The 26,740-nt window shown below is 44.3% G+C and overlaps 1 protein-coding gene across 1 annotated transcript; it reads left to right on the top strand.

The window, feature by feature from the left end:
• The first annotated feature begins 739 nt into the window (after positions 1 to 739).
• mfsd4b (major facilitator superfamily domain containing 4B) lies at positions 740 to 26,655 on the top strand. The gene is made up of 4 exons (XM_041187891.1): positions 740 to 1,179; positions 14,027 to 14,195; positions 16,001 to 16,117; positions 22,109 to 26,655. Exons 1-4 carry the CDS (start codon positions 910 to 912, stop codon positions 23,332 to 23,334), a joined length of 1,782 nt encoding a protein of 593 aa, XP_041043825.1. The 5' UTR covers positions 740 to 909; the 3' UTR covers positions 23,335 to 26,655.
• Positions 26,656 to 26,740: the final 85 nt, after the last annotated feature.

Below are 26,740 nucleotides of genomic sequence, written 5' to 3'. Positions count from 1 at the left end.
CCTGCACATTACAGACTATCTTTCCTGTTACAGTCTGTATTTCCTGCACATTACAGACTATCTTTCCTGTTACAGTCTGTATTTCCTGTACATTACAGACTATCTTTCCTGTTACAGTCTGTATTTGCTGTACATTACAGACTATCTTTCCTGTTACAGTCTGTATTTGCTGTACATTACAGACTACCTTTCCTGTTACAGTCTGTATTTGCTGTACATTACAGACTATCTTTCCTGTTACAGTCTGTATTTGCTGTACATTACAGACTATCTTTCCTGTTACAGTCTGTATTTCCTGTACATTACAGACTATCTTTCCTGTTACAGTCTGTATTTCCTGTACATTACAGACTATCTTTCCTGTTACAGTCTGTATTTCCTGTACATTACAGACTATCTTTCCTGTTACAGTCTGTATTTCCTGTACATTACAGACTACCTTTACTGTTACAGTCTGTATTTCCTGTACATTACAGACTACCTTTCCTGTTACAGTCTGTATTTGCTGTACATTACAGACTATCTTTCCTGTTACAGTCTGTATTTGCTGTACATTACAGACTATCTTTCCTGTTACAGTCTGTATTTGCTGTACATTACAGACTATCTTTCCTGTTACAGTCTGTATTTGCTGTACATTACAGACTATCTTTCCTGTTACAGTCTGTATTTGCTGTACATTACAGACTATCTTTCCTGTTACAGTCTGTATTTCCTGCCTGTTACAGGTGTATGAGCTGCACTTTTCCCGCTTTGTTTCCCCGCTGCTTTGTGATGATTCCTCTCTTGTGACACCCGCTCCCCGTCCCCCCCCCCCTCGCCTCCTCCGCCACTTCCTGAGCCGGGCCGGACCGGGCGGGGTGGCGCTGGGAGCGGGGCTCGGGGGCTCAGAGGCCGGGGGCCGAGGCGATGCCGGGCCGGGCGGGAGGCCCCTTGGCCGCGGGGAGGAAGCAGGTGCGGTTCGCTCGGCCGCTGCAGCAGCTGCCGGAGGAGGAGGAGGAGGAGGAGGAGACGCTGTTCGAGACGGACCGGGTGCGGCGGCAGGGCCGAGACCGAGGCCGAGGCCGCGGCCTGGAGCAGGAGGCCGGGCCCGGGGTGCGGGTGCTCCGGGCCCGGGGAAAGGGACAGGGCGGCCGCTGTGTCGACACCTTCCTGCTGTGCGGGGCCTTCCTGGGGCTGGTGAGTGGGGGAGACCGGGAGGGGTGTGGGGGTGTGGGGTGAGGGGTGAGGGGGGGTGAGGGGGTGAGGGTGAAGCCAGGCCCCGGGGTGGGGGTGTTGAGGGGGGGTGAAGCCAGACCCCGGGGCGGGGGTGTTGAGGGGGGGTGAGGTGAGGTGAGGTGAGGGGGTGAGGGTGAAGCCAGGCCCCCAGGGGGTGGGGGTGTTGAGGGGGGGTGAGGTGAGGTGAGGTGAGGGGGTGAGGGTGAAGCCAGACCCCGGGGCGGGGGTGTTGAGGGGGGGTGAGGTGAGGTGAGGTGAGGGGGTGAGGGTGAAGCCAGGCCCCCAGGGGGTGGGGGTGTTGAGGGGGGGTGAGGTGAGGTGAGGTGAGGGGGTGAGGGTGAAGCCAGGCCCCGGGGCGGGGGTGTTGAGGGGGGGTGAGGTGAGGTGAGTGGGGGGTGAGGGTGAAGCCAGGCCCCCAGGGGGTGGGGGTGTTGAGGGGGGGTGAGGTGAGGTGAGGTGAGGGGGTGAGGGTGAAGCCAGGCCCCCAGGGGGTGGGGGTGTTGAGGGGGGGTGAGGTGAGGTGAGGGGGTGAGGGTGAAGCCAGGCCCCGGGGCGGGGGTGTTGAGGGGGGGTGAGGTGAGGTGAGTGGGGGGTGAGGGTGAAGCCAGGCCCCCAGGGGGTGGGGGTGTTGAGGGGGGGTGAGGTGAGGTGAGGTGAGGGGGTGAGGGTGAAGCCAGGCCCCCAGGGGGTGGGGGTGTTGAGGGGGGGTGAGGTGAGGTGAGGTGAGGGGGTGAGGGTGAAGCCAGGCCCCGGGGCGGGGGTGTTGAGGGGGGGTGAGGTGAGGTGAGGTGAGGTGAGGTGAGGGGGTGAGGGTGAAGCCAGGCCCCGGGGTGGGGGTGTTGAGGGGGGGTGAGGTGAGGTGAGTGGGGGGTGAGGGTGAAGCCAGGCCCTGGGGTGGGGGTGCTGGGCCCAGGGGTTGAGGGGTGGCGAGGCCGGGAGGGTGGGGGGAGGGCGAAGGTGAAGCCCGGGGGGGGGGGTGGGGGGGGGGGTGCATTGGTGACAGCGGGTTTTGCTGTCCTTGGGGCGGACAGGTTGAGGGGGGATTTGTTGGAGATGTTCCAAACCCTGAGGGGTCTGGACAGTTGGACCGGCTTGGGGGAGGTGGGGGGGGGGAGGGGGGGTACTGTTCCTGTTAGCGGGAGAATTGAGAACCAGAGGATGTGGATTTAAAATAATTTTTAAAGAGCCAAAGGTAACATGAGGACAAACAGCGAGTAGCTGGGATCTAGAATGCGCCGCCCGAGAGTGTGGCTGAAACTGATACAACTGGGGCTTTCCAGAGGGAATTGGATAAGCTCCTGAAGCGGAATTAAAAGGGCCGAGGGCTGGCTAAATTACTCATGTAGAGATCCAGCACAGGCATGATGGGCTGAATGGTCTCCTCTGCTGTAACCATTCTATGATTCTACTTTACGTTTATTCACACCGGTGGCGATGTGCCTTAGAGTTGGGCACACCAGTGGTACATTTGCACACTATCACATAAACACACTCACACTGACCTCCAGGTCTGCTAAAAAAGCTAGTAAACAAGAGGCGTAAAGACAAGTGTCAGGCCTTGAGGGCTGCCAAGGCCAGTGGATTGCTCTAGCATATGTTCAGAATGTTTGTGTAAGTAATTTGAAACATTTCCCCCCTGAGTCAGGCTTATCCAACAGCTTTATGTTTTATGTCAGATACCCAACTGGATTTGTTGGACAGGTCAAACAGTTAGAGGAGTTTAGGAAAAGTAGGGATCCCTGCACCACTGCCAGGGTGATGGTCTGTGTGTGACTCCTGACCGACTTGCATATTCACTGTGCACAACAACTTAACAGTGTCACAGGCTATACATCTAATTGACAACCTACTGGAAGAACACAGTATGTGAGAGTGTTGCAGCATTCAGTCCTTTTCGAAAATGTGATCAGTGGTCTTAAATAAGGTTGAAAAGCCAAATTGTTGGAGTAATGTTTCTTCTAAATTTTTACCCAGCCTGTGACCCATGTGCTTTGCATTCTGTGGTGCGACACCACAGAAGGCAGTCCCTAGTGAATAATGATTTGACTGCATAATGTTTTGTAATGGTTCAAAGGTTCTCCTTTAAATTTAAAAATGGAAGATGTGTTTTTGAATGATGCCTTTGTTGCCACTCTCCCCACCAATATAGGAATCGTTTGTGTGAGATTTGGAAGAAAAGGTAAACATGTATTAATACAGTGCCCTTCACAACCTGAGAATCTCGGAAAGATCTTTACAGCCAATGAAATAACTTATCTGAAGTTTCTAATGTTTAGTTATAGTTGCAATGTGGCCATTTTGCTTACAGCACAGCAATGCCTAACAAACACTGAGATGGTGTCCAAATAATTTGATTTTGGTGATATTGATTGAGAGATAATTATTGGCCCGAACACAGGGGCTAACTCCCCCATTCTTCGAAATTAATTAATTTTTAATTTCCCCCTGAACATTGTGTCCTTTTGGAGTGAGGTTAAGGAGCAAGGAACAACAGTCCTTTGCATGGGGCCTATCATGTGAGTGGGGGTTTGGAGACCTCCAGCTTATGGGTGATTGTTGCTCCCAGTTTTTATTATTGACACCAATATGATGCACTCTTCCTTGACGGTGAGGAGTTTGCTTTAGGTAGATGATATTGTTGTACCTAAATTAGGTAGTAGAAGCAGCTCAAAAGGGCACCATCTCCATTAAAAGACATTTGAGAATCTCTTCTCATTTGCAATTGATGTCCACCATCTACAAGTCAGGAGTGTGATGGAATACTCCCCACTTGCCTGGATGAGTGCAGCTCCCACAACACTCAAGAAGCTGGACACCGTCCAGGACAAAGCAGCCTGCTTGATTGGCACTCCATCCACAAACAATCACTCCCTCCACCACCGACGCACAGTAGCAGCAGTGTGTACCATCAACAAGATGCACTGCAGGAATTCACCAAGACTCCTTAGACAGCACCTTCCAAACCCATGACCACTACCATCCAGAAGGACAAGAACAGCAAACAGATGGGAACACCACCACCTGGAAGTTCCCCCCAAGCCATTCACTGACTTAGAAATATATTGCCGTTCCTTCACTGTCACTGGGTCAAAATCCTGGAACTCTCTAACAGCACTGTGGGTGTACCTACACCACATGGACGCAGCGGTTAAGAAGGCAGCTCACCACCACATTCTCAAGGGCAACTAGGGATGGACAATAAATGCTGGCCCAGCCAGCGAAGCCCACATCCCATGAATGAATTTTTTAAAAATCGAAAAATTTTGAAGATTCCCTCGCACATTGACGCCTTAGTGAAAATCTTGTGCCTTTTCTGTTTGGTTACAGGATAAAGGATTTCCATGTCTTTAGGCAGATATTCCTTCTCTATTTAATAGTGATTTTAAATCACTTACTGGTGTTTGAGTGAAAGGTCTCTGCAACCCTTAGCTCATATCGTAAGAAGTGGATTATATTCAGGGATGGAGAACGCAGCAATTAAAGAATGAAGTACAAAATTCTTTCAGCAGTGCCTTTTGGCACAGCACTGTTGACTGTATTATTTCCCAAATAACAAATCACTGCATTTCTGAAATAACTTGTGTGAAGCACTGAGACATTTCAGTGTGATAAGGCTGTATAGAAATGCAAGTTATTAATTGTCTCCCTGCACAGACCAACAACAGCAATGTGTGTTGCTGGTCAGTCCTGACCAACTTTCTTTACATTTGTTCCCAGAATGTGGACCTCGTGGACAAGGCTGTATTGATTGTCCTATGAAGGTGCTAGTAGTGGGTCCTTCTCCTTGCACTGCTGCAGTTGTTGTGATGCTGCTCCCATAATAATGTTAGCATAAGGACATTCAAGATATTGACCCGACAATGATGTAGGGACCATGATATCTGTCCAAGTCAGATAGTGCATGACATTGAGGTGATTGTGTTCCCACAACATTGTCTCTTCTGGCAAAAGAGGTCACAGTGATGGAGGTCCTATTGAAGTACTGTTTCTGACACCCTTTGCTGTGATGTTGGGTAGTGCCTGCTGTGTTTTCTATATTGCTGCAATGACTAATGGAGAGAAATGCCTACGGTCCTTTGTGGACATGACTCACTTACTTACGTACTTTACACTTCAAAGGTGTCTGTAAGGTGCTTTGGGGTGTCCTGAGGTTGTGAAAGGCACTATATAAATGAGAGTTTAGGGTAGATACAGGGCAGGAGTTTTCCTCTGGTGGGGAAAGCAGGATACTTATTGTGACATCTTTTGATGATCTGCTTCTATCACTGCTTGTTTGTCCCTGCAACCACACCACCCCCCCTCCACTTCTCTCCCCCCACCCAAAACCTCCCCCCCCACCCAACACACACACCTTAAACCAGCTTCTATTTCACCCCTTCCTTGGATTCACCTAGTTCTGTTGAAGGGTCATGAGGACTCGAAACGTCAACTCTTTTCTTCTCCGCCGATGCTGCCAGACCTGCTGAGTTTTTCCAGGTAATTCTGTTTTTGTTTTGGATTTCCAGCATCCGCAGTTTTTTTGTTTTTATTTTTGTTTTTATCTCTTGGTCTAGCCAGTATTAGCATTCAATTCTGAGTAATAGCCATTGTCAGTCAAGTGATAAAACTTGTGCTTATTTGGGAAGGAAAATCCTTTGGTTAATACTGGTTACTGTGAAGTTTTCTTTTGTCACTTGACTGTTGACCTGTTACCTTTGAAAAAACGCTTTCGTGCTGAGTTTCAGCTGAACCATCCTGTTGGTTCAGGAAGATTTTCGCTCTCTTCCCCTCCCCTTGTTTTTATCTAAGGACTTCTAATGCAAATATTAGCAAGTGGCTGGTGCCTTTGAAGTGGGATTTAATGTATGGCTTTCCCCGAAGCATGCCAATTTTACATTTTTAAAAATGAATACTGCATTATTTGCTGGTTTTGGTGAATGTAAATGATGTGTGAGTGTTGCCCTTGATGAATTCTTGCTGATAAAAGGCTCGGGAGAATTACTAGCTTACATTCACTGACCCATAGAACGTGTGTTTATGATTTCAGTGATCTGCTTGTTCTGTCAGCTGACCCCTACTTTTAAAATACATCAAGTTTTCTATCCCCTCTGCCCCCTCCTCTTGGTGAGATCAACTACTCTCCATATGAGTGCTGACAGGTGATAGCACTCTGGTAGTTGGGTGTCAGTCTCATGCTGTGCTTCAATACAGAGTCTGGGTCAGGCGCTCTCAAGCTGTGTTTCTTCAGGGATCCTGAATGGCACTGCTTTCTGTGGTTCCCAGAGTGGTCTTAATGGGTAAAAGTACTTCATGATCCCACATAGTGCAACACAAAGACCTACAGACCAGGAGGAGCTCGGTCTGGTTTGCAGTCACTGCTGAATTAACCTCTGCCAGGCCATCAACTGGCTAGTTTGAAGATTTTAGTGTTAGTGTGAGGGAGTAAGGACACAGGGCTGTGCTGTTGTACATGGCTTGATTTCAGTTGTTAACTTCAATCATTCTGTCATCTTGTGATTTCCAAAACTGCTTTATATTTAGATTGAAATAATGACTGAATTTGGCTATGATGCACTTATTGGCAGATTTTACTGGCAATCTCTAGAAACCTTTATCTAAATAATTTCTGTGTTAACTGGTTCCATATTTATTATGATTCAGCAGCATAAATGAAGTGCCAACTGTGTAAGGAATCAGATAGATGAAGGCTTTCTTGTATGTTCCCTGACACTTCCTGCTTCATTTCAGACCATCTATGAGCTATATTACAGGCTACACATGGCAAGTAATAGGTCTGTGTTCTGTATCAAACAGTGAATGCATGCATAATGCCAACGGAGATTAATGACCCTTCGTTAGTGTCTCCTTGCACTTTGTTCCTTGTGCAGAGAAGATAAGATAGAGGATTTGCATTTCTTTTGAGGTAGGAATGTTGAAGAATACACAAGGCTGTGAGAAGGCTTTGGGATCAGTGACTGGGGTCAGCTCTGTGATAGACATTTTGGGTGCCCTGTTTTGTGTGTCTTGTTTTTCCATCTTAAGTGCACATATGGTTTAGCCGATATATGGTAAAACTTTGAAAGTGAAGCTGGGCAGCTGAACCCAAGAGGGTATATTGCACCGCTGAGCACCGTTTCTATTCAAGGATTTACAGTTTCTTTCTAAAGAAAGATTCCCAAATTTGACGTTTATTATTTGAATGCCTCATGGGTGCCGTTGCGATGCTGCATCGCTCTGCCATATGAAGGAGGCACTGTCCTTTTAAAACAAAATATCACTCTATTAAGGAACTAGGGTGCAAATGATGTCACAGATGCCTAGATTGTCACACGTGGTTAGTGAAATAATTTACAGAAGCTAAATATTTGAATATTTCACCTCTTGCTGTGGGTTAGGATTAAGGAATGACAGATGAATTTTAATGTTGACTAATGCAGAATGATGCTTGTTAGATCAAGGGGCAGGTACCCGACGAAGAGATGACTGCTATGGAAATTGGAAAGGGTCTGGTGTGATTTGTGACTGAAGATTTTCAGTCATTGTGAAGCTGTTATCAAGTCTCATTGAGTAATGGCGTTGATTCTTTGACTAGAATTCAATATAATTTAATCTAACTTTTATTTAAGTAGAGTTGGGACTGTTTGGGACCGTTATGCCTCCAGAAGGACATTTAACTGTGAAAGGTTCCGAGAACAATGATGATGATGATCTTGGTAGAACTGAACAAGCGTTCACTGAATGAACAAAAGTGTTGTGGAGGGAGGGCACCTTTAAAATCCAAACAATCCTCCCCCCTGCTGGTGTACAGCAGACTCCCAGAAAAATCAATTAATTAACGCTTTCATATCCGAGTTGGACGAGTGCTTGGTCCTGAATGAGATTGGAAATTACAAGCAAACCAGGACAGACTGAGAGGATGCAATGCATTATGTAGCCCCCGGAACTGTGGGTGAGATGGTTGGGGTCCTTGGAAGGCACCCAGCCAGGATTGTTTTGGGATTGGGCCTATCCTCACCAGGAAGTTGATGATGGGCGAGAGGTCATGATAAAGTAGAACACAGGAGGGCATTTCTTGTTCACTGCTGATGTTCTTCAGAAACTGCAGTTTCTTTTCAGGCCATAGAGAAATACAAATGTAGCATTATACTGAGACTATTTGTATTGTAATCCATTGCTTTTCAAGTTAATTTTCAGAGGCTCTTTCAGCTTTGAGGTGCTGATATGATTTTTTTTGAACTGTCTTGAGTTGGGGGAATCCTGCCCTGCAGGAACTTCAAAGTTATGTTGGCGGCACCATTGGCGTTATTATGTTGATCCTGCTCCATGCCCTTCGTAGCAGAAGATCACAAAGGTCATTTGTTGTGGCTTAAATGAGAATTTAAAGTTGCATGAGTTATATTGGCATGCAGGCTCTGGTGCTCACAATGGTCCTGTGACTGCAGGGTGAAGTAAGTCTATCCTGTAGGCTTGCCTTTCAGTTTAGGGCTTAATCCGATTAAACCTGATAAATTCCAATATCTGAATAAAAGCAATTACCCCGATGAAGTGACACTGAAAGTGCTGGTGTTTGGATGCTGCTGTTCTGTTGTGACAATGTAGGGAGAAGTCCATTAGCGAGAGGCAGTATTAACATAGTGTGTACTTTCATTGGGCTGGGCGTAAATAACTTCGTACATTAGCTCCTGTTAGCTTGGCTTGGTGCTCACACTCTGTCAAAAAGTCATGATGGGTTCAAGCACTGCTTCAGACCTTGAGCTCATACTCCAGGTTGAAACTCCAGAGAATTACTGAGGGGGTGTGACCTTGCCGGTGGTGCTCTCTTTCGAAGGAGATGTCGAAGATCCCTCTGCACTATCTGCAGAGGAGGAGCAGTGGTGTTTTCCTGGCTTCTTATTCCCCGAATTATTCCACTGCAAACTGGCTGCAGTGTTTGCTAAAACAACAACAGTGACTGTGCTTCAAAGACTGTGGCAGACCTTGAGGGGACTTGGGATGTGAAAGGTGCTATATGAACTCAGGTCTTTTAAGTATTAAATATCTGAACTATCCTATATTTGTTTCTTCCAAAATTGGTTTTTTCTTTGAATAAGTCTAAAGATTTTTGACAATGAGCATTTTGTTTATTTTGGGCCTGAAGCATGAATTCGTTTTCAGCCGATTTCACGTGATTCATTGTGGTTTACTAATGTCATTTAGGAAAGGAAATCTGCTATTCTTACCTGGTCTGGCCTACATGTAAATCTAGATCCACGACAACATGGTTGACTCTTAAATTGCCCTCTGAAATGGCCTAGCAAGCCGCTCAGTTGTTTCAAACCGCTGCAGAAAATTGGATAAGGAATGAAGCCGGATGGACTATAGGGAATCGAGCTAGGCACCAGAAACGACAATGGCAAACTCAGCCCTATCGACCCTGCAAAGTCCTCCTTACTATCATCTGGGACTAGTGCCATAGCTGGGAGAGGTGTCTCACAGACTAGTCAAGCAACAGCCTGACATAGTCATCCTCACGGAATCGTACCTTACAGGTAATGTCCCAGACACCACCACCACAATCCCTGGGTAGGTCCTGTCCCACAGGCATGACAGACCCAGCAGAGGTGGCGGCACAGCGGTATACAGTTGGGAGGGAGTTTCCCTGGGAGTCCTCAACATCGATTCTGGGTCAAATAAAGTCTGATGGCATCAGGTCAAACGTGGGCAAGATTATGTGATTAGCACATATCCCAACCTTCCCCCACAACGCGCGTGCGCCGTCCACCCCCCCCAGCAGACCCTCAGCTGATGAAATAGTGCTCCCCCGAGTTGAACACCACTTGGAGGAAGCACCGAGGGTGGTAAGAATGCAGAATGTACTCTGGGTGGGGGCTTCAATGTCCATCACCAAGAGTGGCTCGGTAGCACCACTATTGACTGAGCTGGCCGAGTCCTAAATGACATAGCTGCTAGACTGAGTCTGCAGCAGGTGGTGAGGGAACCAACAAGGGGGGAAAACATACTTGACCTCGCCCTCACCAACCTGCCTGCCGCAGATGCATCTGTCCATGACAGTATCAGTAGGAGTGACCACTGCACAGTCGTTTTGGAGACAAAGGCCCATCTTCACATTGAGGATACCCTCCGTTGTATTGTGTGGCACTATGACTGTGCTGAATGGGATAGGTTTTGAACAGATCTAGCAACTCGACTAGGCATCCATGAGGTGCTGTGGGCCGTCAGCAGCAGCGGAATTGTACTCAAACACAATCTGTAACCTCATGGCCCGGCTTATCCCCCACTGTACTATTACCACCATGTCAGGGAATCAACCTTGGTTCAATGAAGAGTGCAGGAGGACATGCCAGGGGCAGCACCAGCCATACCTTAAATTGAGGTGTCAACCTGGTGGAGCTATAACACAGGACTACTTGCATGCCAAACAGCACAAGCAGCAAGTGATAGACAGAGCTAAGCGATCTCACAACTAATGGATCAGATCTAAGCTCTGCAGTCCTGCCACATCAAGTCATGTTGTGGTGGACAATTAAAACAACTCTGGAGGAGGATTCTCCACAAATATTCCCATCTTCAATCATGGGGGAGCCCAGCACAGCAGTGCAAAAGATAAGGTTGAAGCATTTGCAACAATCTTCAGTCAGAAGTGCCTAGTGGATGATCCGTCTCGGCTCCCCAGGAGGTACCCAACATCACAGATACCATTCTTCCAATTTGATTCACTCCACATGATATCAAGAAACAGCTGAAGGTACCGGGTACTACAAAAGCCGTGGGCCCTGACAATATTCTGGCAATAGAACTGAAGACTTGTGCTCTGGAACTTGTCGTGTCCCTAGCCAAGCTGTTCCAGTACAGCTGCAACACTGGCATCTACCCAGCTATGTGGAAAATTGCCCAGGTATGTCCTATACTCAAAAAGCAGGACAAATCCAACCCAGCCAATTACCGCCCCATCAGTCTACTCTCCATCCTCAGTAAAGTGATGGAAGGGTCATCAACAGTGCTATCAAGCAGCACTTGCTTAGCAATAATCTGCTTACTGCTGCTCAATTTGGGTTCCACCAGGGTCACTGAGCTCCTGATCTCATTACAGCCTTGGTTCAAACATGGACAAAAGAGCTGAACTCCTGAGGTGAGGTGTGAGTGACTGCCCTTGACATCAAGGCAGCATTTGACTGAGTGTGCCATCAAGGAGCCCTAGCAAAACGAGTCAATGAGAATCAGGGGGAAAACTCTCAACTGGTTGGAGTCATACCTAGCACAAAGGAAGATGGTTGTGGCTGTTGAAGGTCAATCATCTCAGTTATAGGATATCGCTGCAGGAGTTCCTCAGGGTAGTGTCCTCGGCCCAACCATCTTCAGCTGCTTCATCAATGACCTTCCTTCCATTATTAAGGTCTGAAGTGGGGATGTTCACCGATGATTGCACGATGGTCACTGTTCACGACTCAGATACTGAAGCAGTCCATGTCCAAATGCAGTAAGGCCTGGACAATATCCAGGCTTTGGCTGACAAGTGGCAAGTAACATTCACTTCACACAAGTGCCAGGCAAGGACCCTCTGCAACAAGAGAAAATCTAACCATTGCCGCTTGGCATTCAATGGCATTACCATCGCTGAATCCCCCAATATCAACATCCTGGGGGGTGGGGTTACCATTGACCAGAAACTGAACTGGACTAGCTATATAAATATGTGGCTACAAGAGCAGGTCCAAGGCTAGGAATCCTGCTCCGCGTAACTCACCTCCTGACTCTCCAAAGCCTGTCCACCATCTGCAAGGCACAAGTCAGGAGTGTGATGGAATATTCCCCATTTGCCTGGATGAGTTCAGCTCCAACAAAACTGAAGAAGCTTGATACCATCCAGGACAAAGCAACCCACTCGATTGGCAACCCATCCACAAACGTTCATCCGATTCACCACCCCAACGCAAGTGGGAGCAGTGTATACCATTTACAAGATGTACTGCAGGAATTCACCAAGGCTCCTTGGACAGCGCCTTCCAAACCCACGACCACTACTATCTAGAAGGACAAGGGCAAAAGACACATGGGAACACCACCACCTTGAAGTTCCCCTCCAGGTCAGTCATAATCCTGACTTGGAAATAAAGCTCCATTCCTTCACTGTCGCTAAGTCAATGTCCTGGAACTGCCTCCCAAACAGTGCTGTGGGTGTACGGACACCACACGGACTGCAGCAGTTTAAGAAGGCAGCTCATCACCATCTTCTTAAGGACAGCTAGGGATGGGCAATAAATGCTGCCCCAGCCAGCGAAGCCCGTGAATAAGGAAATCTTTAAAGTAAGCTCTGCATTTCACTGTCTCCTATCAGAGAGACACCAAGTATCACAATTGGTAACAGAGTAGATTATTGACTCTAACAGTACAGAAAGGGGCCATTTGGCCCACAGTGCTCATACTAGCTCTTTGAGAGTTGTCCAATATAGACCCACACTCTGGCTTTTTCCCATAGGCCTGCAAGTTAGCTCACTTCAGAAACCTGTTCAATTGTCTCCTGAAAGTTCCTGTGGAATCTGCTTCCATCACCCTTGCAGGCAGTGTCTTCCAAATCTTAATCCTCTAAATGAAGAAATTTGTACTCATTTCCTCTTTTGATCTTTTTCCAATTATTATAATCTGGAAAACATCTATTAGTCTCCCACTAAATTTCTCTGATGTAAGGTGAACAATCCCAGCTCCTTGAATCTCTCTACTTAGAACCATAGAAAAGTTACGGCACAGAAAGAGCCCATTCAGCCCATCATGACTGCACTGGCCGAAGAAGAAAAAAATAAAAAACTATCCGCCCATTCTAATCCCGCCTTCCAGTACCCGGCCCGTAGACTTGCACTTTACAGAACTTGAGGCGCAGATCCAGGTACCTTTTAAATGAGTTGAGGGTGTCTGCCTCAACCAACAAACCAGGCAACGGATTCCAAACACCCACCACCCTCTGGGTGTAGAGGTTTTTCCTCATGTCCCCTCTAATCCTTTTGCCAATCACCTTAAGTCTGTGTCCCCTGGTAATTGACCCATCCGCTAGGCGAAACAGAGCATTCCTGTTTACTCTATCTAGGCCCCTCATAATCTTAATAACCTGCTATCATTGTAGTAAACCTCATCTGGTCCCTCTCCGAGGCCTTGATATCCTTCTTAAAGTGTGGTGCCCAGAATTATATACACTACTCCGGCTGAAACCTAACCAGTGATTTAGTTGGGTATATCTAGTTGCAGAAAAGGTTGTCAATGCATTGTTTTTTTTAAAAAAAAAATTACTTGAAATATTGTGTAATGCTTCACTGATGTGAATTTTCTGTCTAATGCAAAGAGAAAATCCCTCCCCTTCCTTTTAACTTGCAGTCAGAGAAAGAAAGCTGGGCTCCTGTGTTGGCTCGATTGATGATGCTGTAGCACAAGATGACATCAGGTCAGAAAAATCAAAGGTTTCACCCCTGCTGGTGCCTGTGCTGACTCAGCCTGTTTGCTGGTACAGCTGGAGTCAGCCTCGAGCTTCCTGGACCAGCCAGGGAAAACCAAGCTGGCATTCCTGCTCCTGATCAGTATTCAAGGGTAAGAAGAGGAATTTGCTTCTCTGTGTACCCAGGGGCTTGGCTAATAGCTCACTGACACTCAGTCTCTTGGCACAGCGCTGGCAGGCATTGTTGACTGTAGGGAAATTTCAAACTACTTGCAGCCTCTCTATGAGATAGCAGATAATGGATTTTGGAACAATCCACTTAATGCTGCTTGAAAGCCGCTTACTTGTGTTATCTGTCACCTCTGCCGTTTACTGACTCCTGTCTTTTTTTTTCCTTTCTGTTCTCAGGGGATGTGCATTGCTATTTTGGGACCTACGTTTAAGGAGTTGGCAACCAACGTTGACAAAAATATCAGTGAAATCTCCTACATCTTTGTGGGCCGTTCACTGGGCTATGTAGGAGGCTCACTGGTTGGTGGGATATTGTTTGACTGCATGAATCCCCATTTGTTAATTGGTAAGTTTGAGACATCCAGCGGTAGTCTGAATAGAGTATGATGTTGTGAAATGACTACAGTCTAAACAGAGGTTGATGTTGCAAAATGACCACAGTCTGAGTTCAATGAGAATATTGATTATAAACTGACCGCCTATTTTTGATGATTAACCTTTAAATGTCACACATTAACTTGAGGCTGCAGTGTTTCAGCATTCATAATCATTTAAATCAAATGCAAATTAGTATAAGGCAGAAGCAGTTAAACCATTAACCCACTATTGGGTAAACCATTAACCCACTATTGGGTAAATGGCACCAAACATTTCTATTATCAAAAATGTCAATTACAAAGGTACCACTTATGTTAACAGTGGCAGTTATTTCAGGCAGTTCAATAAGTACTTTGATTCTTCCTTTAAATAGAAATGTATAATCTCAGGGCAGATAGAGCAGTCGAATGGGAACAATCGGGCAGTTCTTTCAAAGAGCTGTCATTAGTGTCACAGGCAAAATGGCCTCCTTTTGTGCTGTTGGATGTTAAATAGCAGATTTTAGCTGTTTCATTCATCAGTTTGCACCTTGTTAAAGGGTGATTACCTTAATTTAACAGGTGAACTTTTCAGTTTAAAAAAAAGTTAAGTTGCAATGTTCACCATGTGTAATGAGCAAGTTGTGTTAGCACCAACACGCCCACTATAAGTGGTAGGCACTGCTCATTATAGGCTTATACAGACCAAGAAAATTAGTGTTCCCGCCTTAAAGTCATCTCCAATTAATTTGTGCCGTTTAAGGTCAGCACCAATTACCGACTCCAGTCTTCTCTGCCTCTCTTTCTCCAGTCCCTGTATTTCTTTCCTGCCAATTGCCAACTGCTCTCTCCCCACCCCACACACTGGGTGTTTCAAAGAATTTGGCACTTATTTCTGATGTCACCCCCACACTTATTATTTGACAGAATAAAAGAAGAAAACATTTCTCATGAGTTTTGCACCAGGTGCATGTGACTTTATGCCAAAATCTTTGAACTCTCTTGAACAGATTCACTACCAACATCCTGGGGGTTACCTTTGACCAGAAACTGAACTGGACCAGCCATATAAGTACTGTGGCTACAAGAGCAGGTCAGAGGCTAGGGACCATGAGATGAGTAACTCACCTCCTGACTCCCCAAAGCCTATCCACCATCTACAAGGCACAAGTCAGGAGTGTGATGGAATACTCTCACCTTGCCTGGATGAGGGCAGCTCCTACAACACTCAAGAAGCTTGACACTGTCCAGGACAAAGCAGTATGCTTGATTGGCACCACATCCACAAACATTCACTCCCTCCACCACTAACACACAGCAGCAGCAGCAGTGTGCACCATCTACAAGATTCACTGCACGAATTCACCAAGGCTCCTTCGACAGCACCTTCCAAACCCACAACCACTATCATCTAGAAGGACAAGGGCAGCAGATAGATGGGAACACCGCCACCTGGAAGTTCCCCTCCAAGTCACTCACCATCCTGACTTGGAAATATATCGCTGTTCCTTCACTGTCGCTGGGTCAAAATCCTGGAACTCCCTCCCTAACAGCACTGTGAGTGTACCTACACCACATGGACTGCAGCGATTCAGGAAGGCAGCTCAGTATCACCTCCTCAAGGGCCACTAGGGATGGGCAATAAATGCTGGCCCAGCCAGTGAAGCCCACATCCTGTGAATGAATAAAAAAAAAATGTGTGCAATCCCAAGTTTGCATTTTCAGAAATACTAGAACCTATTTTGTACAAATTCTGATCAAGTAGTTGATGCTGTTGCTATGGAAACCTCTTTAGGAATTTCGATGCTGATGACTGCGCTAGGAATGTATACTATCCCATGGTGTACGAAGGCAGTACTGCTGACGGCATTGATGTCCCTCATTGGAATTTCAATGGGCTTCCTAGATACAGGTTGGTAAAATCTGCAATATACAACTATCCCTTGTTCAGCACACTCGTGTGTCCCTAAAAAAGCTGCGTACTAATTGAAAATCACTTTCCCTTAAGAAACCTTGTAATAAGGGTGGGTTAGGAATATAGAAACAGGAGTAGGCCATTCAGCCCATCGAGCCTGGTCCACTATTTATTTAAATCATGGCTGATCATTACCTTAGTGCCACTTTCCTGTGCTATCTCCATAGCCCTTGATTTCATCAGTTCCCAGAAATCTATTGATTTCTGCCTTGAACATGCTCAATGAATGGGCTTCCACAGTCCTGAGAGAGTGGAGAATTCCAAAGATTCACCATCCTCTGAGTGAAGAAATTCCTCCTCATCGGCCTGCTCCTTATTCTGAAATTATATCCCCTGGTTCTAGACTCTCAGGGGAAACATCCTATCTACATCCACCCTGTCACATCCTGTAAGAATTTTGTAAGTTTCAATGAGATCACCTCTCATTCTTCGGAACTGGAGAGAATACAGACCCAGTTTCCTCAATCTCGCCTCATGAAACAATCCCGCCACCCTGGAGGTTAGTCTGGTCGATCTCTGTTGCACTCTCTCTATGGCAGGTATACCTTTCCTTAGATTAGGAGAATAGAGCTGTACACAATACTCCAGGTGAGGTCTTACCAAGGCTCTGTGTAACAGCAGCAAGACACCTTTATTCCTGTACTCAAAGCCCCTTGTGATGAAGGCCAACAGACCATTTGCCTTCCTAATTGCCTGCTGTACCTGCATGCTCGCTCTTAGTGACTCATGAACAAGCACAGCCAGGTCCCTTTAGACACCCGCACTTTCCAACCTCTCACCATTTAAGAAAGTATCCAGTTATTAAACCTTTTATAATAGATTGTAACATTTTCCCTACTACTGACTTCAAACTAACAGGTCTGTTAGGTTCTTGATCTGTAATTTTTACATTAAAAACCTATTGGCTGCCTTGAAACTAACGGCCCCAAAAATACTTCTACTAATTCACTACTTGTCTCCCACTCACCACTTCCTGTCACCTGCCCACTGCCCCTCTCACCCTCGCTGCTTCCATCTTCCAACCCCCTCGCTTCCTCCTCCCTCATCCCTGCTCCATCTCCCCCCGCCCCCCTTTATGCTCACTGCACCCCCACCATCGCCCTGGATCTCTTCCTCTCCTTCCCTTCCTCCCCCGTTCCCTGAAGATGCAACCTGTACTTGCCAGTGACCTCATTAGCTGTGAGGGTGTTAAAACTGTGGATATGACACAGATGAACTCCATGGTTATCTAGTAACAATGTGTGTACTTTACGACAGCTAAGACTGAGTAGTGACTGTGTCCAATAACACTGCTTTTTCCCATTTTCTCCCCGCCTCAGCCTAAGCGTGTTGAGATCCATGGTGCTGCTGTCCTGTTCCAGCCCACCATACCGTCCCTTCTCCAGCCTTCCAGGGATTAAACCTTTTGCCCCCCTCTGCTCGAGTATTGAGTCTCTCTGCTGAAACATCTTGGTGACCTGCAAAAAAGCCCAAAATTTCAAGCCTTACGTTTACTCCCTGGTCCCGGCCTTGTTTAGTTTTATTTCCTGGGTGCTGTTGACTGTCCTCGAGTTTCTGTTCTCCCAAGTAGGCCAATGTTCTCGTCGTTTTAATATAATGTAGATCAGGCATTCCCAAAATGTGGGGGGGTCATGGGACAAGGTTTTGGGGTCACGAACTCCAAAGCAGCAATGGCGGTAGTGGAGCTCAGACCCTGAGTTTTGACAGCTCCTAGGGCCCTTCTTTAATGTTCCTGTTTTCTTTTCTGTCAGTGGATGTGGCTTAACTGTCTGTTCTCAGAGGCCCATTTGCTGCCTGGACAACGTTTTGATTGCCTGATCTACACTCACAGCTTGTGAAAAGATGGGTCTTTGCTCTTTTCAGGGCAAGCCCAGTAGTTTTAACCCCCCGCCCCCTTGCCCAAACACCTGCTGACAATTCTCAATACCCCACTCACCCCTGTCTTGGTCAACCCCTTTCAATAATCTAGCCTCCCCTAATTTCACTCTAGGATCACACCAAGTCGGAGGCAGCAAAATGGGGTCACATTGGGAAAAGGGAAGCACTGGTGGTGTGGATCTTGGGAACTGGAATAGTTAACAAACTGGTGACTAAGATCAGTGGAAGGAGCGTAAACATTTCTGGAATGTATTAGTGCGTCATTCAGCAACATAGAACAAGGCGGCTTGTAATTTTGTAGCATCTTTCACCACCTAGGGATGTCACAAAGTGTTTCACAACCAATGAAGTATATTTTAAGCTTAGTCATTGTTGCAAGGCAGGCAAACCCAACAGCCAGTCAGTTGTTTGTGGGATTTTACTGTGTGCAATGTACTGAATGACTAGAGAGTCAGTTTTAGTGATGTTATTTGTGGGTGAACTTTCCTGCTCTTCAAATTGTACAATGAAATCTTTTACTTTTACCTGGAAAGGCAGACGGGGCCTCAGTTTAACATCTCATCCAAAATGCGGTAATTCCACAGCGCAGCACTGAAGTGTTAGCCTGGATTATGTATTGAAGTCTTTTCAGTGAGGATTGAATGTACAACCTTCTGACGTGGGAGGAAGAATGCCATCACAGTGACACATTAAGACCAAGGTCAGTTCCGGCTCAGTTGGTAGCACACTTCCCTCTGACTCATGACGTTCTGGGTTCAAGTACAAATCCAGGGCTTGAGCACAAAAATCAAGGCTGACACTCCAGTGCAGTTTTTTGGATGAGATGTCTGCCCTCTCAGGTGGGTGTAAAAGACCCCGAGAATATATTTTGAAGGAGAGCAGGGGAGTTATCCCCAGTGTGCTGGACAATATTTGTCCCTCAATCAACATCACAAAAACGGATTATCTGGTCATTATCACATTGCTGTTCGTGGGAGTTTCTTTGTGTGCGTTAGATCAATGGCTACACTTCAAAGTACATCATTAGCTCAAAAGCACTTGAGATGTCTGGCGGTTGAGAAAAGCACTATATAAATGCAATTCATTCATTCTTTTTAATCCTTAATCTGTGCCGTCATCTCACTAAAGGAACAAAGGGTCGGACCTCTGTATTAGCAAAGTTTTCTGTTCCAGATTTTCTATTTATTGGCTCCTCCTGGAAAGGTGAAGGGTGTGGGTGTCTGGTGAGAACCATTGCAGATTGGCTGTTTAACACTCGCTGGTGAAGAGTGGCCACTTTAACCAAAGAACCGTGAGCCCTCTTCCGTCTTTATCGGAAGAGAAGAGACAAAAGTGAAAATCAGTTACAAAAAAAAGAATCTGCTTCATCGAGCTGGTCCCCATGCAGCCATCTTGCAACATGACTCCTAATACTTTTTCCACCCAGCCCAAAAGAAAGGGAAAAAAGAAAAGGTTTTTCAGCAGGAAGGAGATTTCCTGAAAATTACACGCCAATTCCAAAAGTGGTCAAAAATGTCTTTCAGAAGATCACAGTGACTATGTAGTCAATCATCCAATCCTCCTCCTGCCTCTTGTACAGTGATATCAGCTTTCTCCAGCAAATTTTCAACATTTCCAGCTCCGAAGCTTGTTCATGTACTCGCGTCCCCTCACTCTTCTGGACTTAGTTTATTCAAATAATCCACATATTCTAGTCCATCATTATTTTAGATACTTCACTCAAATTGCCCCATATTCTTTTGCACATGTAAAAGGACTGAGATTCGTGAGTTTATTGTGAGAGCTAAGGGTTTCTAAACTAGGTATTAATCAATCGACCCTCACCCAAACGTTTTCCCAGCCAGATATCTCTCGTCACCTTCAGTGAATGTGGTTTTCTAGGTGGGATTTAACTAAGGTCTTGTATAAAGACACTTTGATGTTTTCTGCTTTATATTGGATTGTTCTAGCAATACATCCTAGCTCTGTTTTCATTATAGTCTTTTGGCACTAGTTGTAGACATTTGGAGACTTGTGCACTATAACCCAGATCTATTTTGCCATCAACAGACTTTAATTCAGAATCTAGCATGGTTTACGTATGCTTGGCATTAGCCCTACCCACATGAGTTGCTCTGCATTAAATGTCAAATTGTGGCCCACTCCATCGTTACATTTAGACTAGATTGTAACTATTTTTTCTTCTTACGTGTTTTGACACCAGCACAGCTCTTTGTGTCATCTGTGGACAGTAACTTGAATGTCTTCGTTCAGGTCAAAGGCTGAAGAATAATGGCCATAACACTGATCTCAACAGCACTTCTTAAAAAAAAAGCTTCTTTCACAGGATGTGGATGTCGCTGGCTAGGCCAGCATTTGTTGCTCATTTCTTGTAACTGGTCTTCAAGCAGAGTTGCGACTATTAATGACAACCCCTTCTGTAGGAATATACAACTGATTCCCTATCCATCCCTGTCTGCCCTTCAGTTCCACAGGGCTGCATGCTATATAGTAACCTGTTGTGTGATACCGTGTCAAAAACCTTTTGAAAGTCCAGATATGTAATGTCTACAGTGTCTCTTTCATCTATTATCCTAGTAAGCTCCTTGAAGAATGCAGTCAGTTTGATAAGACATGATTGTTTCCAGAAGCTATGCTGGATGTTGCTAATGACTTGTGTGTTGAGGTGGCTGTACAGAGCATCCGTACTGATCCCTACTTACTACTTTCCTAAAACTGGAGTGAAGTTCATGGGCTGGTAATTTCCTCATTTTTTGATTATGGATGTAACCTAAGTCTCCCTCCAGTCGTCAGGAATGATCCTAAACTCCTTTGGGCAAAGAACTCACTCATTACAGCTCCCAGTATTTTTTTTTGAAGAAACCTAGAATAAATGCCTTCAGGATCTGCAGTTCCATCAAATGACTTCAAACCCCTTTATTCTCTCTAGGATTAGAACTGCATCCGTTTAAACATTTACAGCTTTAGTGTTAACGACACACTGCATTAATGGGAACCAAGTACAGTCTACAGGGGTAATGACTGATGCAAAGTGGCTACTTAAAACCTCTGCCTATCCTGGGAGTCCACTTGAACTGCCCACTGATTCCAAACATAACTGAAAACATCTTCATTACCACTATATATTCTCCACTGATATTTTGGCTATTGTGATAGTAACTTTTGCCACATTAAGTGGAGCATGATACCATCCCTAATGTCCTGACAGTTACTTTCCTTTGAGTTGTAACAATATTTCTGCATGGCCAGACTTCCCAAATGAAAATCTCTTGTGAAACTGGTGCTCCATTATGTTTCTGTACCAGCCTGATGCATTTTTAAGATACTGTTTATGTACAGTACCCACCAGACTGAAGATTGAGAACAAGTTCAGATTCCATTGTCAGAACGTGTTTATGAAAGCTGCCCATTTACCTTAATATTAATATTTCTGAAGGGTTTCCCACCTCAAAAGTTTCACCTTTCGCCAGCTCTTTAAATAAGTTAGGGTCATGTGTGAGCCTAAGGAGCTTGCCTATGTTTCAATTTTCCACCATGTCCAAGTGCTTATATCTGAACTTGTCAAAGCTTCCTTGACAGCATCTTCCAAACTTGAGACCACCTAGATTAGAATGACAAGGGCAGCAGATAGATGGGAACACCACCACCTGCAAGTTCCCCTCCAAGCCACTCACCACCCTGACATGGAAATATATCGCCGTTACTTCATTGTCGCTGGGTCAAAATCCTGGAACTCCCTCCCTAAAAGTGCTGTGGCTGTACCTACACCACATGGACTGCAGTGGTTCAAGAAGGCAGCTCTCAAGGGCAACTAGGGATGGGCAATAAGTGCTGGCCTTGTCAGGGAGGCTCATGTAAATATTTAAAAAAAAATAACCTGCCTTTGCTCATTTACAGATGCTGACAAACCTATGTATGTCCAGCATTTATAGCTGTTGCTTTTTAATTGTAAAGTTTGTGTTATTATCTTCTACATAGATGAGAAGAGCTCACCTTGACTGGGGTTTGAAACAATTGCAGGAAATAACCAATTTTACTGTCTGTTCACAGGTGGAAATTTGCTTATTTTGCTTACATGGGGCAAGGAAGTCGCACCCTATATGCAGGCCCTGCACTTCAGTTTTGCTTTAGGTGCATTTGTGGCTCCTATCCTAGCAAAGCCACTGTTGGGCAACTTAGGAAGGACATTCAACGAGAGTGGGAATAGCCTCTTGACCAACACCAAAAACAGTTCTCAGAGTAAATCAGCAAGTTTGGTGGATATGCTGAAAACAACTGTTTCAGGCTTTGATCCTTTTACCTGGACGTACTTTGTTATTGGAAGTTTTGTGCTTCTAATTTCTGTGTTATTCTTCATTATTTATTTAAAGAGTAGTCCAAGTCGAAACAGAGCTGGTCTTTCTTCACAGGAGGCTCCATTCACAAGGTACCACAATGCTATTCTCTTCCTCCTGTTCTTCTTCTTCTTCTGGTATGTAGGAGCTGAGGTGGCCTATGGATCCTATATCTTTACCTACGCAAAAAACTTTGTTCATTTTGATGACAACCAGGCTGCAGGATTAAACTCCTTGTTCTGGGGAACGTTTGCCACAGGAAGAGGATTCGCAATATTCTTAGCGACGTGCCTTTACCCTGGAACTTTGATACTGCTTAGTCTAATAGGCTGCACCATTTCCTCCCTGATTCTGGCACTCTATAACACCAATATCATCTCTCTGTGGGTGGGCACTGGTCTTTATGGAGTCTCGATGGCAGCCACCTTTCCCAGTGGCATATCCTGGGTCAAACAATACACAAACACCACCGGAAAGTCGGCCGCTCTGTTTGTTTTCGGAGCCGCACTGGGTGAGATGGTGGTCCCAGCTTTGGTAGGATTCCTCCAAGGCATTAGTGCCATTAAGCATTATCCAATATTGATGCTGACTGCTTTGGGGACCTCTACAATGACAGCCATCTTGTTCCCTGTGATGTACAAACTGGCTTCATCTCCAAGAAGTGTCCAACTGGAGAGCGATGACCAAAAAGCTCTGTTAGGGTCGGGGCCTAATGAAGATGAAGACAATGATGACCCTCCAGAAGATTGGAATGATGCAGATTTTGAGGTGATTGAAATGAGTGATGTAAAGAATGACACAGACAGGACTCCAGCTTCAACAAAGACCACAGACCATTTCTCTCCAGAACACAACTCTCTCCCTTCACTTTCCTCCCCTGTATATCTAGGTGGCTCACCAAAAAAGAAACTACTTAACTTGGAGAGAGAAAAAAATGACTGAATGCTTAAAAACTAGGTAGAAATTTGGATATGATTACAAGTGTATCAGCAGAAGACAGAGTGGAAGAATTAAAGGTGACTCTAACTATGTTTAAACATTTGATCCTTGTGTGTCTTTTTAAAACAAAAATCTATGAAAATGTATGCAGGTTGCTTGTAATTCTGTGATTATCATTAGGTTAAATTAGCATTGGTTTAAATGAGAGTAAATTTCTTGTTGATTTTGACGTCTGAAATATTTGCATGACAATTTGTAGCTCTGGTGCTGGGAGGTATTGCTGAAAGCTGGTTTACAGCCTTCTGTCAACCTGGGGAACTAGTTCTGATTGTGCTCTGTATTGTTTCTCTACTTGATTATGTCAGATTTTAACCATAATCTTCCATCTGGTCTACACGAACTTCATGATCTGAAGAACCATTCTTACAGAGGGCATCGTGTGGCAAACATCCTATTTGTAATTCACCTCTTTTATTGCAGGATGGAATCCTTAAAACCTCCAATTGTATCTCTGTACATTTTAGGGGAAAAAGTAAAATGTAAAATGTGTAATTCAGTTTTTGGAAACACAACCATAATAACTTGAAAAATGAAAAACACTATGAAGAAAAAGAGCAGTGAAAAAGGAGAGCTGATACAAATGTGATGTGCTGTATAATTCCATGATTCTATATGCCTATTATCACTTTAACAAAAGACCCATTTGGTATTTGGACAACCAGTGAGCTAGATTGTATTTTGAACTGATCTTGGCAAAATTCACAGGTTCTGGCACAACTAAATCTGTGTAAAGCACAAGAAATCAAAGATTTTTGGATGTCACAGAGAAAACATGGAGTGCATTTGCTTCCAGAAGCAACCTATGACCATCATGGTTCTAGTTTAAAATGCAAAACAAGCTCTCTGTACTTTCCATATGTGGGGTTTGTCTAGAGGAAAGCTGTGTACTTTGGGGGGTGGGGGGGTGGTAATAAAAACCCTATATTTGCAATTCTGTTTTGTTTGGGCAGTGTGAAATGTGATGATAGTTGGGGTGCTTGTCTGACTGAAAATACACCAGTAACTTAATACAAAGCAAATGCTGTGGAATTAAAATATCAAAATTAAATGTCCATTATTACAAATGAATTAGTCACTCTACTATGAGTTCTGGGTACTGATGCCACATCATCCAGGGTAATACCTTATTCCAGAACCACTGAAAAATTGAGAAATTCCTTTATAGAATAGAACTTTCCAAACACTCCAATATTGTAAACTGACCGCACAATCTGTGGGTGATTTGAATATTGTCAATAGTCACATTTGAATACCTGAGAGCTGGATATTTTTAAATGAGTTGGTAACTGGTATATGAACCCAGTTTAATGATTTGTAAACAGCTACTTGATATTTTATAGGGATTCTATTTCTTTTATGTTTGTTTGCATATAATTCTAGCTTATATTTTACTGTAAATGTGATTCTTGACTTCAATCCCCCATTCTTTTTCAATTTTCTTTCCAGTTATCAGTATTAATATTGGCCAATACTGTGATTTTATGAGAACTGCCTATCAGTTTCAGAATTCAGGTTTCTAATGCAGCAGTTTGATTAAATGTGCTTTCCAACATGGTGAGGAACTCAGTACACTCTCAGCTACATTTGCACCCTTCATCAACCAAAAAAATTTTTTTTTTTTTTATGGGTTCAGAAATGGCCTGAACAAAGGATTTAAGATAACAGCCCTGCATTCCTGTTGCAGTATTCATCGACAGACCTGTAGACTGGGGAAGGGGCTGAAATGCTGTCATATCAGAGATGGTCATTCACTTTGTAAAACCATGATTAACTTTAAACTACTTAAAATGCAAAGTTCACTTGTTACATGACTGATGTCTGTGGCACATCAGAAGTAGTGAATAATATACTGATTGTGGATGAAATGATTTAGCAGTATTGGACTAAGTTCAGTAGAAGCTGAAGAAGAACATTGTGTTGTCTTGCTGTGAGCATTCTGTTGTAATCAGTTCTGATGCACTGGAACATTTTATGCCCAGTTGTAACAATCACGTTTTATAAATCTTATCACTGGGTGTTCTAGCATTTAGAATCTGGCCTCAATGGTTAAACTGGAGATCATTTATATTGAAAATCAAATGTGTACATAAATGGCTGCTTACAATTATATGAATCTGATGCCATTAGCTTTATGTCCAGCAACAAAGCTGTGTTTTACACACTAACAAATTACTATCACAAATCATAATACCTGATTTTCTGTAAACTGGGTTATCAAGCAAGAGCTATGCTAAAGTGGAAAATTGAAATGTTCTTTTGAAATAAGTAATTTTATAAGTGGTGAGCACTGGCACAGCATTGAACATTGCAGTTCCCAAATAAACCTTTCCCCCTTTTAAATGAATGTATTAGAATCCTCATCACAACAGAAGCAGAGGGACCTGTACTATGGTCTTGTATGCAGAGTAATAATTCTGAATCTGATGGATGTAGTTGAATGGTGAGCAAGTTATTGTTCATTGGATGTACGATGGAATTGATACCAGAACTGTAATATTTCCACTGCTGTATTTTGATAACTATAACTGTGAATATTAGGATCCTTATTGCTAATTGATATTGCATACACAGTGGCTGTTGTTTTTATATAGATCTTGGTAATGAGACAGGCACACACCTTTATTTACTTTTCAAATGATGGCTGAGTTTGTCTGGCAGTTACATGATTCATAATGTGATAATTTATTGTTTTGATCAGCAATGCAACCTCCACATATTAGACTGACAGATGAGCTTGTTAATACTTTCTTCAAAAGGTAACGAAGCATCCAAATTATATAAAATGTGTATCTCAACCTGCTGGAATCTGATTCTTCTACACCTTTTGTTATTTCACTGGGGATATATGTATTTCTTCAATGGGACAGTATCGAAAGAATCATTTAATTTTCTTGCTGTCTGCACCTTTTAATCTGACATTTAAATGTTATGTCCACTGTATAAAGGAATCCATGTTCCAATGCAAATCTAAACATTAAAGCCTGTCCACCTGGGAAGGAGAATTCTGTATTTGCAGATAGCTTTGTATGGTTCAGTCAATGTAAAAATATAGCACAAATCTTAATTTGTAAATCCAATTGGGTAAATCGGTGTATTTCTGGATTAATTGTACTCAAAATTAACACTGGATTCAGCAAACGAGTCAATTTAGTTTTGAAGGTAATCTTCAGATGAGTTTTGCACATTTTTATTTTGATCATTGTGTGTATTCATGAACTCAAAACTCTAGCTGCTGAAAATAAAATTTTACGTTTCTATTGGGAACAATATTTTTTTCTCTTTTAAATGAAAGCTGTACCTGTAATCTGTGTTCCCGTGTCTGACAGGATCAATGGTCTATAACAATACC

The sequence above is a fragment of the Carcharodon carcharias genome, chromosome 5 (genome assembly GCF_017639515.1).
Source record: "Carcharodon carcharias isolate sCarCar2 chromosome 5, sCarCar2.pri, whole genome shotgun sequence".
Lineage (NCBI taxonomy): Eukaryota > Metazoa > Chordata > Chondrichthyes > Lamniformes > Lamnidae > Carcharodon > Carcharodon carcharias.
This window is presented reverse-complemented; position numbering and strand designations above follow the sequence as displayed.

Bases quoted from the DNA above. Each gene is read 5' to 3' on its own strand.
- mfsd4b (XM_041187891.1), top strand. From the start codon at position 910: ATGCCGGGCCGGGCGGGAGGCCCCTTGGCCGCGGGGAGGAAGCAGGTG. The intron at 1,180-14,026 runs GTGAGTGGGGGA...TTCTGTTCTCAG, and splicing joins GCGGGGCCTTCCTGGGGCTG to GGGATGTGCATTGCTATTTT. The intron at 14,196-16,000 runs GTAAGTTTGAGA...AAACCTCTTTAG, and splicing joins GAATCCCCATTTGTTAATTG to GAATTTCGATGCTGATGACT.